At 40.6% G+C, this 10,684-nt stretch overlaps 3 protein-coding genes across 3 annotated transcripts; 1 reads left to right on the top strand and 2 right to left on the bottom strand.

The window, feature by feature from the left end:
• Positions 1–8: 8 nt before the first annotated feature.
• LOC142973427 (transmembrane protein 138) lies at positions 9–1,383 on the bottom strand. Its single transcript, XM_076115090.1, has 4 exons — positions 1,162–1,383; positions 920–992; positions 586–757; positions 9–336 (listed from the first exon to the last, which is right to left on the bottom strand). Exons 1-4 carry the CDS (start codon positions 1,287–1,289, stop codon positions 230–232), a joined length of 480 nt encoding a protein of 159 aa, XP_075971205.1. The 5' UTR covers positions 1,290–1,383; the 3' UTR covers positions 9–229.
• A 442-nt stretch (positions 1,384–1,825) lies between these two features.
• LOC142973426 (uncharacterized) lies at positions 1,826–4,802 on the top strand. The gene is made up of 5 exons (XM_076115089.1): positions 1,826–2,446; positions 2,616–2,763; positions 2,939–3,174; positions 3,583–3,859; positions 3,982–4,802. The coding sequence occupies exons 1-5, from the start codon at positions 2,044–2,046 to the stop codon at positions 4,154–4,156; spliced, it is 1,239 nt and encodes a 412-aa protein (XP_075971204.1). The 5' UTR covers positions 1,826–2,043; the 3' UTR covers positions 4,157–4,802.
• Positions 4,790–10,331, bottom strand: Atac3 (Ada2a-containing complex component 3). The gene is made up of 9 exons (XM_076115088.1): positions 10,016–10,331; positions 9,087–9,159; positions 8,153–8,732; positions 7,935–7,994; positions 7,788–7,861; positions 7,449–7,560; positions 7,025–7,251; positions 6,628–6,810; positions 4,790–6,422 (listed from the first exon to the last, which is right to left on the bottom strand). Exons 2-9 carry the CDS (start codon positions 9,147–9,149, stop codon positions 6,213–6,215), a joined length of 1,509 nt encoding a protein of 502 aa, XP_075971203.1. The 5' UTR covers positions 9,150–9,159; positions 10,016–10,331; the 3' UTR covers positions 4,790–6,212.
• Between the last annotated feature and the right edge of the window lie 353 nt (positions 10,332–10,684).

Here is a 10,684-nt window from a genome sequence, read left to right as displayed (position 1 = left end):
ATGGATAGAATACTTTATTAGAAAAATAAGTTGTAACAAGGAGATAGTTTTTATCTTTACTTACAAATTATGTATTCAACATTTACACATATTTATGTGAAATTAAACATCCTACCTACATAATAATCAAGTGAGTGTGGCGCAGACACTCAACTTGTGAAAGACTAGAAATTCCATTGTTCAGTCCAATTCCATAGAGGTAAGCTCAAGGTTGATGGGAAGGGCTCCACTAATGAGTTTGTAGCTGCTGGTTGATCCAGTCTATGTCCTCATAGAAGCGAGGGTCACTCACTCGCAGGGCAGCTCGCTTGTAGAAGAAATAGTACCATGGAGACACTGGAAGCACAGAATATATTGGTAACATTCGATCATGATACAACATACAACAAAGTTTTCAATCTTATTTTTGTCATGTTACTAAGAACATGATATTCTTTATAGTATATTTAGAGTGATTCACTACCACGCTGTAAAACTGAGAGTTCCTCTGCATGTTGAAATAATTTCTATAGTTCTATTTTACTGGAATCTGCACAGAATATCTAAATTTACCACTATAGAGAGTTGAGTTTTGAATGAACTCACAGCATCTCTGCAGTGTGAATAGGAAGATGAGCATGGGAGTGGAGACACTCTCAGGGCTGGCCCATTTCTCCAGCAGCCACACAGCGTGCAGGGCCACACTGGCAGCGACGTATGCCACGCACACCGCGCCTGCTGCACGGAACTTGCGGACCAGCACCTCCACCAAACCTGCCTGAGTAGGTTAAACCAAAATAATTATTTACCTTTTACCCATTACCTATCTCTAGATTTTAATGGAATAACAGCGATGGACCAAGTATCTACACAAAATTTTCTGGAAAAAATTAAAATATGGACAACTATTTGATAAAATATTTTGCGATATCGTTCTTACTTGAAACAGATACGTCGAGAAGAATGTCATCAGCATTGTAGTTATAGAGAGTACCAGGAACAAGTCCTGGAATCTGGAAAAATATTTAAAATATTACTTACAGAGAAATTAAATTTAATACCTACTTATCCAAGTAATAGTGAATTTTACTACCCGGTGAACTAGTTGGACATATAGGAACAGGTTTCAATTATTTTTAATTTATACATAAACATGTTTATTACAATAAAATAAAAACTTACATAAACAATACGAGTAATCCATCGCGGCTTCGCGGAAATAAACTTACACAGTTAAATATTAGGTCACAAAATATGAACATAAGTTGAAAAAATATACAGAATGTGTATCGTGGCGTAGATAACTTCATTTTGTTTGTTTATTTCGATAACGAATAGAAAAATCTGACTTTTATTTGTTTACTGTTTTTATCGAGCCGCGCAACCTGAAAATTGTTGTTTCGTTTTACCGTTTGCTCTGGCGTTTGAAGATAAAGAGTTGTCTAATAAACATATACTTAATTAGGTGATAAGTAATACATTTTCTTACTGAAAATGATCAAATAAACGATTACAAAGACGTTCAAACTATAACATAATGCGTGAAAATGTGAAAAAATCCTTTCAATTTGTTTTAAATACAAAGTTGTCTAAGTTTTTGCATGAAATGAAACATAACGTGAATATTGATTTTCCGATTTCCTCATCCCACCAACGTAAGCCTGTCGAAAAACCCGAAGTAAAATTAATTATATTTAAAAGTTTCTGAATGGGAGAGAAATTTTCATAATAATATACTAGGTATAAAAGATTTAAGGTAATTATTGTGCCCCTCTTCCTAAACGCACAACGACAAAAAAACGGATAGGTATTGTCATTGTCAAAATAAATTACCGTTTGTCACTAACTAACGTCAGTTGTCAGTTGTCATTTCAGATAGGCAAACATTTCGTGACATGCGTTGTATTGTAATATTTGGTAAATACTATATTTTCCTTGACGATAACACCAACAATTTAACAGTGAACGACACTGTACAATAGCTAAACCATGATCACATGAAAACTGTTCAGTTAAACGTGGTTAGTGTTAGATTTAGCCAGTGTTTATAGAGGGGTAATTACGATGGGTGGCGACGGAGATCGTAGTCGTTATCGTTCTCGCAGCGGGGATCGTCAAAGGAGCCGAGACAGGCGGGAACGAACAAGAGACCACAGTCGGGAACGCACCAGAGACCACAGTAGGGACCGTACAGGTGACAGCAGTCGGGGCCGCACGCAAGACCGTAGTCGAGAACGTACCAAGGATTACAGTCGAGATCATACCAGAGACCGTAGTCGGGACCGGACGAGGGACCACAGTCGGGGCCGCAGCAAAGACCGCAGTGGGGAGCGAGGCGGCAGAGAGGAACGCGCGCGAACAAGTCACCGCGATGACATTCGAGATCGGGATAGAAGCCACAAAGACCGCGACAGGGGACGCAGCACTTATAAGGACGCCGTGTATAACGGTGGAGGATTGGGCGCAGGTAATTGTTTGTTATCTATTTGCCGAACTATAAATTCACACATAATAATTAATCTGTTCTTAATTATAAGGTCATTACACAAATTGCTTCTGAATATTAATATTACCTAGAAATCTGCCAGTTTGTTATGAATCATTATTAATTTTCATATAAATGTTATCTGCTCCAGGTCTTGGTGGAGGTGGTGGTGGTCCAGCGGCTAGAGGTCGCTATAAGCCTCAAGAGGAAGAGTTCCTGGATGCCAGGAGAGAGGAGCGAGAGAGGATTGGCCAAATTGGAGTGTCTTCTGTCTGGGGCAAGTCTCCACTGAGAGCTGAGTAAGTTCAAGAGATTTATATCAAACCTTATATCATGACTTTCTTGCTTGTTGGTAAGACTAGGTAAATACAGTTGTCTTCCTTATAATAGTTTCTAAGTGTAGATATTTATAGTTAAACTAGTTTCAAAACTTATTTTATATACTAAAGATTACCATTTTTCTATTATTTCTAGTTCAGAAGAGGAACCAGAGCCAGAAAATGCAAGCAGCAGCAAAGACAAGAAAAAGAGCAAGAAGTCCAAAGACAAAGAAAAAGACACCAAACAAAAACTTAAGAAGTTAAAGAAGAAGCTCAAGAAAGTAAAGAAGGCTAGAAAGAAAGCTAAGAAGAAGAAGGCTAAGAGTTCCAGCAGTGACTCCTCCTCCAGCAGTGAGGAGGACGAGGAGGAAGTGTGGGTGGAGAAAGGAAGTAAGATCAACTTTGTGCTTTGTAATATTTAATGAGTTTGAGGTTTTTACCAAACCAAGAACTTGGTTTTTACACTGTCCTTCATATTATATAATCAGACAACATATTCTTTATGAAAATAATGAAATATGTTTTACTTTTTCCCCATATTAAAAAGGTTAATAATGTTATACAGAAACTTTGATAATGTTTTGATGCTTTTGTGTGATTCATTCTTTTATTCAAATTTTTTTCTGATTTTAAGAGTTATCAATTGTAATGAGAAAGGTAAGTCCTGAGCAAAAAATAATAATGCCTGTGTAATTTAAACTAGATCTACTTACACATTGCAGTAACAGCAGTATAAATTAAAATTAGTAACAGCCTGATAACTCTTTGTATAAAATAACTTTTATCTTGTTATTACAGAGGAGCATGAAGTAGAGACATCAAGTACTAAATCAAAATCCAGCAAGAAAGATTCTGAATCTGGTGAGCTAGCATCGGAAGCATTTGGTCCCGTGCCTCGCGTGGGGCCAGCCCTGGGACACAAGGACTTCGGCCGAGCCCTACTGCCGGGTGAAGGCGCCGCCATGGCCGCGTACGTCGCTGAGGGAAAGAGAATACCTAGGAGAGGAGAGATTGGACTCACTTCTGATGAAATTGCCGCATATGAGTCTGTTGGTTATGTTATGAGTGGAAGCAGGTACGTGTTCTTTGTCATCATTATACTCTAAAATGTATAGAGATCTTTGATTTAGTTCAATAGTTTATTTTGAAAGTTTCTAAGATACAGATCGTTCAAACTGATTTGTTATGTTATTTCAGACATCGTCGCATGGAGGCGGTGCGTATCCGCAAAGAGAACCAGATCTACTCGGCGGACGAGAAGCGAGCGCTGGCCGCCTTCAGCAAGGAGGAGCGCGCCAAGCGGGAGAACGCCATCCTGTCACAGTTCCGTGATGTACTTCAGGCCCGCAGTGCTCGCCGCGACAACACCTAGCACCACGACTATACGAGTTTGATAGCCGTCGCGTCCTTATGACGACAGATATTAAGATCTTATTACATCATCCTATTGTTGCCGAGAGAATTGGCGATAACTTTGATTTTTATATATTGCAATTGCGCTAGAGTAGAAATATTATAAGTAATTCGAAGTTTACTTTGAATGACCGACGTTTTTGATTTAGAATCATTAGTTGACATAGGGACACTGAAGATTGATGTATGTTAAGATACAATTTTTTTTATGATGCAGCTAAATTGCAGTTTAGATTCATGCGAAGATTTTGTCAAATCGAAATAATTATCTGCATTTTAAACTAGGAGAAATTATTAGATCTTTTTACACATAGGTGCTCGTTGTTGAATAGCAGTATAATTGAATGTACGGCTTCCATAGAATCCGCTAACTAGAGACTGAAATAATAAAATTGAATCAGATAGTTTGCCTTACAGTATACATATAATATTGCACTATATAATCAATGTTTTATCTGCTAGAATGCTAGACAAACTCACAGTACACTGTATTTTTATATAATTGACTTGTATCGAGTAATGTTCCCGAGGTTTGCATCGTTCTCTTGAGATATGTTAAGGGAGGTAATCAAATGTAAATAATAAACGATAGTTTTACAAAATTATACGTATATTTTCTTAATCATACTTTTTACAAAATGGCTAAGGTCGCACTCTCAGCGTGGTAGAAATTTACATTATTTACAATACAACTAGCAGTCCAATGTTGTGCTGTTCGTTTTCACACCGAGGATTATTTTGCTGATTATATACTTGAGGTTACCTTAAAGTTGTTAAGTATTCTAAAGTTATGTTAAAAGCGCGATTCTGCGAAACTCCTCGGTGTGAAACCGCTTCAAAATGAGGTTGTTATGGTACATTCACACCACACTTTATGTGTTGTAACAAATTAAAATATTAATCATTATTTTTCTACTATGTAACTACCTTGTGTGTGAACTGTGAACGCACCATTCGTCAGATCCTGCCTATTTCACAATGGCGAGACTACTGGAAATAATAAAGGCTTGTGAAGTATAGATTCAGCATAATCATGTGGGATTTATATCAAGTAGTACAGGCATGGGATATAATGTAATAACACAAGTAAATACGAGGACCTTAACGCCGTTACTGAGCGCAATATAAGGACACCAAATTGGCGTCATATTGAGCAAAATATCTATAAACTGATGTAATATTTCAAAATAAAAATAAGTGCCGTAATTGCAGTTGTTCAGTTATGATCTAGTGTTTCAGTCACGGCGCTAAGCGATATGCTAAAAAGTTTTTAGAACGGTAGGTAAACTCAACACGTATCATTTACATAATAATATACAGGACAACTTGTGTACTAAACTATAATATATAACGTGCAACTTGATATGTTAATATAACACAATATTATAATCTAACATTAACTCTAACATCTTCCTCAATCGACTTTCATATAAAAGTATAAAATGTGTCTTCAATTAGTTATCGACTGCTGATTTCAATAACCTATCATTATTGCAGCTTATACAGAACATAATTTTAAAGATCATTATAATAATTGAATCATAGTTTAGTTTAACTGATGGTAGTTTATTGAAATCGGTCGTGAATAAATGGTAGATAAATAATTTTGTGGTTTGTATATCTCGATGAGTTCGTTTTGGATAACAATAATGATTTCTTATTGTGATCAAATAAGTTATTATCACGTTAGTCATTATAAATGTAGGTAATATTTAGCAATTTGTTACTTCATTATCGTTATAAATGTATCAGTCATGACGGTTTAATATGAGAGTATTTACATTTTGTTTTGTGATCGAAATTAATAACCTACAATGAGAATTGTTTTTCTTTTTAAATGATTATTGTCGCATATCATCATACAGTATGTTGTCGTCGATTAGAGTATTTTATGATCATTTCTTTTAGTGTAGGTAGTATTCGTAGGTGTCGTATAGCGAGCGAATCGTTTGCGTAGTGATAGGAGGTTATCAGTTTCAGCGAAACAGGATCGCGGGTCGGTGTGGGGAGCGCGTTCACCCCGCGTGCAGTTTCTCGTAGTGCGCGAGCTTGGCGCGCGTGAGGCGCAGCTCCTTCCGGAGCGCCAGCAGCGTGCGGTGCGCGGCGCCCAGCTGCGCGCGGAGCTGCGCGGGCGACGCGTCGTCGTCGGGCGCCTCCCACGCCTCCGCCTCCGCGCTGTGGCCCGCCGCCGCCGCCGCCCCCGCCGCCGGGCTGCTCGGCGCCGCCTGCACACACAGGGTATACCAGTTCAATATTCATGTTCATACAGGCACATATAATACAATAATACCGTCCAGTAACTCTCTAACGTGCTCGTGTCGCTTAGCCGATAGCTAACGAACAGATAAGAAATAGAACGAATATCAAAACCGATCCCTTCTAGTTTACTCACGTATATGTCATCGACTATCTTATGATTGAGTATGTCACCTCTTGAGTATCCTCGGTGCGTGTGGCGTTCGCCATGAGTCTGTTGAAGTTGGACTTGTTCATGATGATCTTGACGGCGGGTCGTTGACCCGGCGCCGGTGATCGCGTCACCCCTCGCCGGACGGGAACTATCTTCGACGGGGATATGATCTTCGCGTCGGGAGGCAATTGCACGAATTTGACCTGACGATAGTTTGAAATAAATTTAATTTCGAAATACTGACAACCTTGAATCGCTGTCGGTTCTTTAATATTGCTTTTGAAATGTAATTTGAACATAAATTAAATGGCAAAATACTTAATAAATGAAACCACCTAATGACACGAAGCTATGGAACTGTCAAAAGTAGCTTAGTTTCCTGCCCTCATACAAATAGTATCTAAAATAATGTCACACCTGCATATCTTGCGGGTTAATAATCTTCTTGACAGGCACCTTGTTGTCCTTGGGTATGGCGAGCAGTTTGTTGTTGAGCGTGAATATCTTCATGCCGGGCTTGGGCGGCGACTTGACGGGCGTGGCCGTCAGCACCATGTTCTTGGCGGGCTGGCTCGCCGCCGCCGCGGGCTTCGGCGTCATCGGCGGCGGGGAGCCGCTCTCCTTTAGCATTAACTTGCCTGCGTCTGAACAACATTTTAAAAATAATCACCAAAACAGCGAGCGTTGTAGGCCGCTGCCTAAAGTTTCTAATATTATTAATATTTCTTGTTACAGTTACTAAACGCAGTAACTGATAGAAAATTCTGGTATCACTTCACCCGGACAGGTAGCTGGCGGTGCTTTACAATGTTTAGAGTAACGTGAAGATGATGTAATGTACCAGAGAGCACGACGGTGCGGCCGCTCTGCAGCGCGTTGAGCACGGTGCTGGTGTCGTCCGTGGGCAGCAGCGTGATGCCGTGCTTGCGCAGCAGCTCCTCGCCCGCCGCCGACTGCACATCACCACATCATTATATTCATAGCTTTTGCTTTTCAGAGATGTTGATACTTATATCCGAAGGTCCAATTAAAAGTCCAAGGCTTGTCGCCTTTGTAAAGATTACGGCTCAGAGTTCTTTTTTAGAAATTATTTAAAGAAAACTAGAATGACCGGCGATTTCGATTTACAGATAATTTTAGCAATATACGACAGTTCGGGTCCCCGAGCTGCACCACTCACCTCGTTCTTCATCTCCGTCTTCGTTACTCTTTCCGTCTGCTGTTTCATTTTCGTCGGCTTTATATCCTGTATCCCTGCAAATGTGACCAGATTAAAATACAGCTCTGCCTTCGTTCGATCGTTCCTAAAATGAAATAGGAAACTCACTCTGGACGGCGTCGAACGTCTGCAGCTGGGGTTCCGGAGGGGACGACTCCGCCATTTGCTCTAAAAATTAAGCGAAAAAGATATCAATCATCCGAGACCCGACGGCGGATACGACAGTCGAGAAGAGTTCGCTTTTCGTTCGACCCGGACGACGAGATCGATCCCGTTCGTCGATCGATCGATTTCATCGTCAGGACCGGACGTAGGCGAGCGCGCACCCGTGACGAGGTGGTGCACGGAGCGCGCGGCCTCGCGCTGGCGCACGCTGTCGTCGATGAGCCGCAGCAGGTCGTCGCGCCGCAGCGCCGCCGCCAGCGCGCGCGGCGTCTTGTGGAACTTGGACACGGCGCCCGCGTCCGCGCCCGCCGCCAGCAGCACCGCCGCCGCCGCGTGGTGGCCGCGCTGCACCGCCCAGTGCAGTGGCGTCATGCGCAGCATGTCGCGGCAGTCCACCAGCGCGCCCGCGTCCAGCAGCAGGCGGCACACCTCGGCGTGCCCGCCGCAGGCCGCCAGGTGCAGCGGCGTGCGCTCCACCTTGGTGCGCGCGTCGCGCGACACGCCGGCGCGCAGCAGCACGGCGCACGTGTCGGCGTGCGCGTGCGCGGCCGCCAGGTGCAGCGGCGACGTGCCGAGCCAGTCCGTGGTGAAGGGCGCGCCCTTGGCCATCAGCTCCAGCACCTGCGGCGTGTCGCCGGCGCGCGCCGCCAGCAGCAGGCGCCGGCCCAGCTCCACGGCGGCCGACGACGCGGCCACGCGCGCGCCCGCGCCGCACGACCCGCCCGACGCTATCGCCTCCGACTGCAAGCGTCTCCGGCGTTAGCTCCGAGAACTAGCTCCGAGACTATAGGTCTATAGCGCTCACGAACCGCACTCTCGGATACTTCACATCGATTCATATTTTAAGTCAAATTATCATGCTAGTTGTAGATTTGAATGTACTTTTCTATATTAATAAATGATTTCTAATTTACATACCTACCTTATTTTCTATAATTACTAACATAGCTTACCCCTAATCATAAACATTATTACACTTTTTTTACCTCATACGCCTTCAAGAAATAATAATGGAAAATATAAACCTAACCGATCGACCCTCACTAAGATTAGTGATCTGAATCACAATGAGTAAACACAAAATAATAAACTTACAGAAATAATCTGTGGTGTTGTGATGCGCACCACCACATCTTCACTACAAAGGTCTGTGGTCATGGTTCCTCATCTGAAATATTATAACATAACTGTAAATACTGAACAGGGTAAATACAATGTAAAAATCCAATAATATAAATGTAGACCACTCCAAATATCTGTGGAACTCATTCAAGGTTGCTTGTAAACATCTTCAAAATTAAAATAAAAACAAAGAGTGACTAAGACTATGTCATGAGATTTGATACTGACTCTAGGTACTCTAGATAACACAGATTCTGAGTGTATACAGTTATTTACTCAGTTTGAATAGATATTGACTGATCATTTATTTTGATTAATTAGATGATGATGATGCCCCATGTCCCCAAGGTTTAAGACTATTCAACTACTTCAGCACTTAATTTGTTAAGTGAAGTATTAAAGCATACATGACATTCGCATAAGCACATAAGGTACTGAAATGAAGACCATGTCAGACACCAACTAATCCAGACTTGATTTGGAAATAAAGATATTAACTTGATTCAGTACAACTACAAAACAATGTCATGATTACATTGTTAGCTGAGTATGTATTTGTATAATCATATAACTAAAAGACATCGCAAATATTATAGTTTAATTAGACAAAAGGGCTTAATATTTTATGCAGTGGTTGACTATTTTGAGGAAACATTCTTGCAGTTGTATCTAAACGATCGACGAACATGATGAAAATTCTAAAGCCAAAGAAAATCAAATGTTTCAATTCGCGCTTTTACATCTCGATTTATTGATCGAATTCTCGAACAGGATAAGGATGTCAAGCTCATTGCTCAACCATGCCTTCGACCGCCATAACACACACTTCCTTTTCCTGTCTTAACGGAAGTGATTACCTAGCCCTACATTACAAACAACAACAAGAGTTTATCATAACTTACCTACGTTCAACCTCTCAGATTAACCATTATAACTTAGTTTTAACGCACCGTATAAGATTTGATATTAAAAATGTAAACGTCAACAGAATTCCATGTTTCATTGAAAGAAGAAACACTTGTCTACCGCGAAAATCAACGTCAAAGGTGAACTTGAAACTGAGTAGAATGGTTTAAAAACGTTAACTAATAATTTATTTAATATTATTTGTTGTAATAACAATTATGAATATCAAAACATGAGTTTTTATATGATTTTAACGCTTTATTTGATAATTTATTACAGAATTTGTAGGTTATAATATTTTTTCTTTACGTTGGTAGCATTGCATTTGAACTCTATGGTTGTCACATAGACACAAATAATTCTGTAAACCCCGTGTTACACGAACATGATTATTGACTTATATTTAGTAGTTTTTTTATTAAACCATGCTTTCCACGAGTTAATGAAAATAGAGAAAAAAATTACGGTGCGAACACATAAATGCAAATCTCGGACGTGAACGTCCTAAAATGACATAGACAGGTCATATCTCATAACCGGCAGTCCTGTATGACAAAATATATGGACATGAATGAAGCAAAGAAAGTTTGTAAGGATCATACTAAGTGGCATTCTTTGGCCTCTGCTGGTCATTTTATATAGGTATATGTGTATCATAGTGAAAT

Source organism: Anticarsia gemmatalis, chromosome 6 (genome assembly GCF_050436995.1).
Source record: "Anticarsia gemmatalis isolate Benzon Research Colony breed Stoneville strain chromosome 6, ilAntGemm2 primary, whole genome shotgun sequence".
Taxonomy (NCBI): Eukaryota; Metazoa; Arthropoda; class Insecta; order Lepidoptera; family Erebidae; genus Anticarsia; species Anticarsia gemmatalis.
The sequence above is the reverse complement of the archived record's forward strand: the minus strand, read 5'-3'. Positions and strand labels throughout refer to the sequence as shown.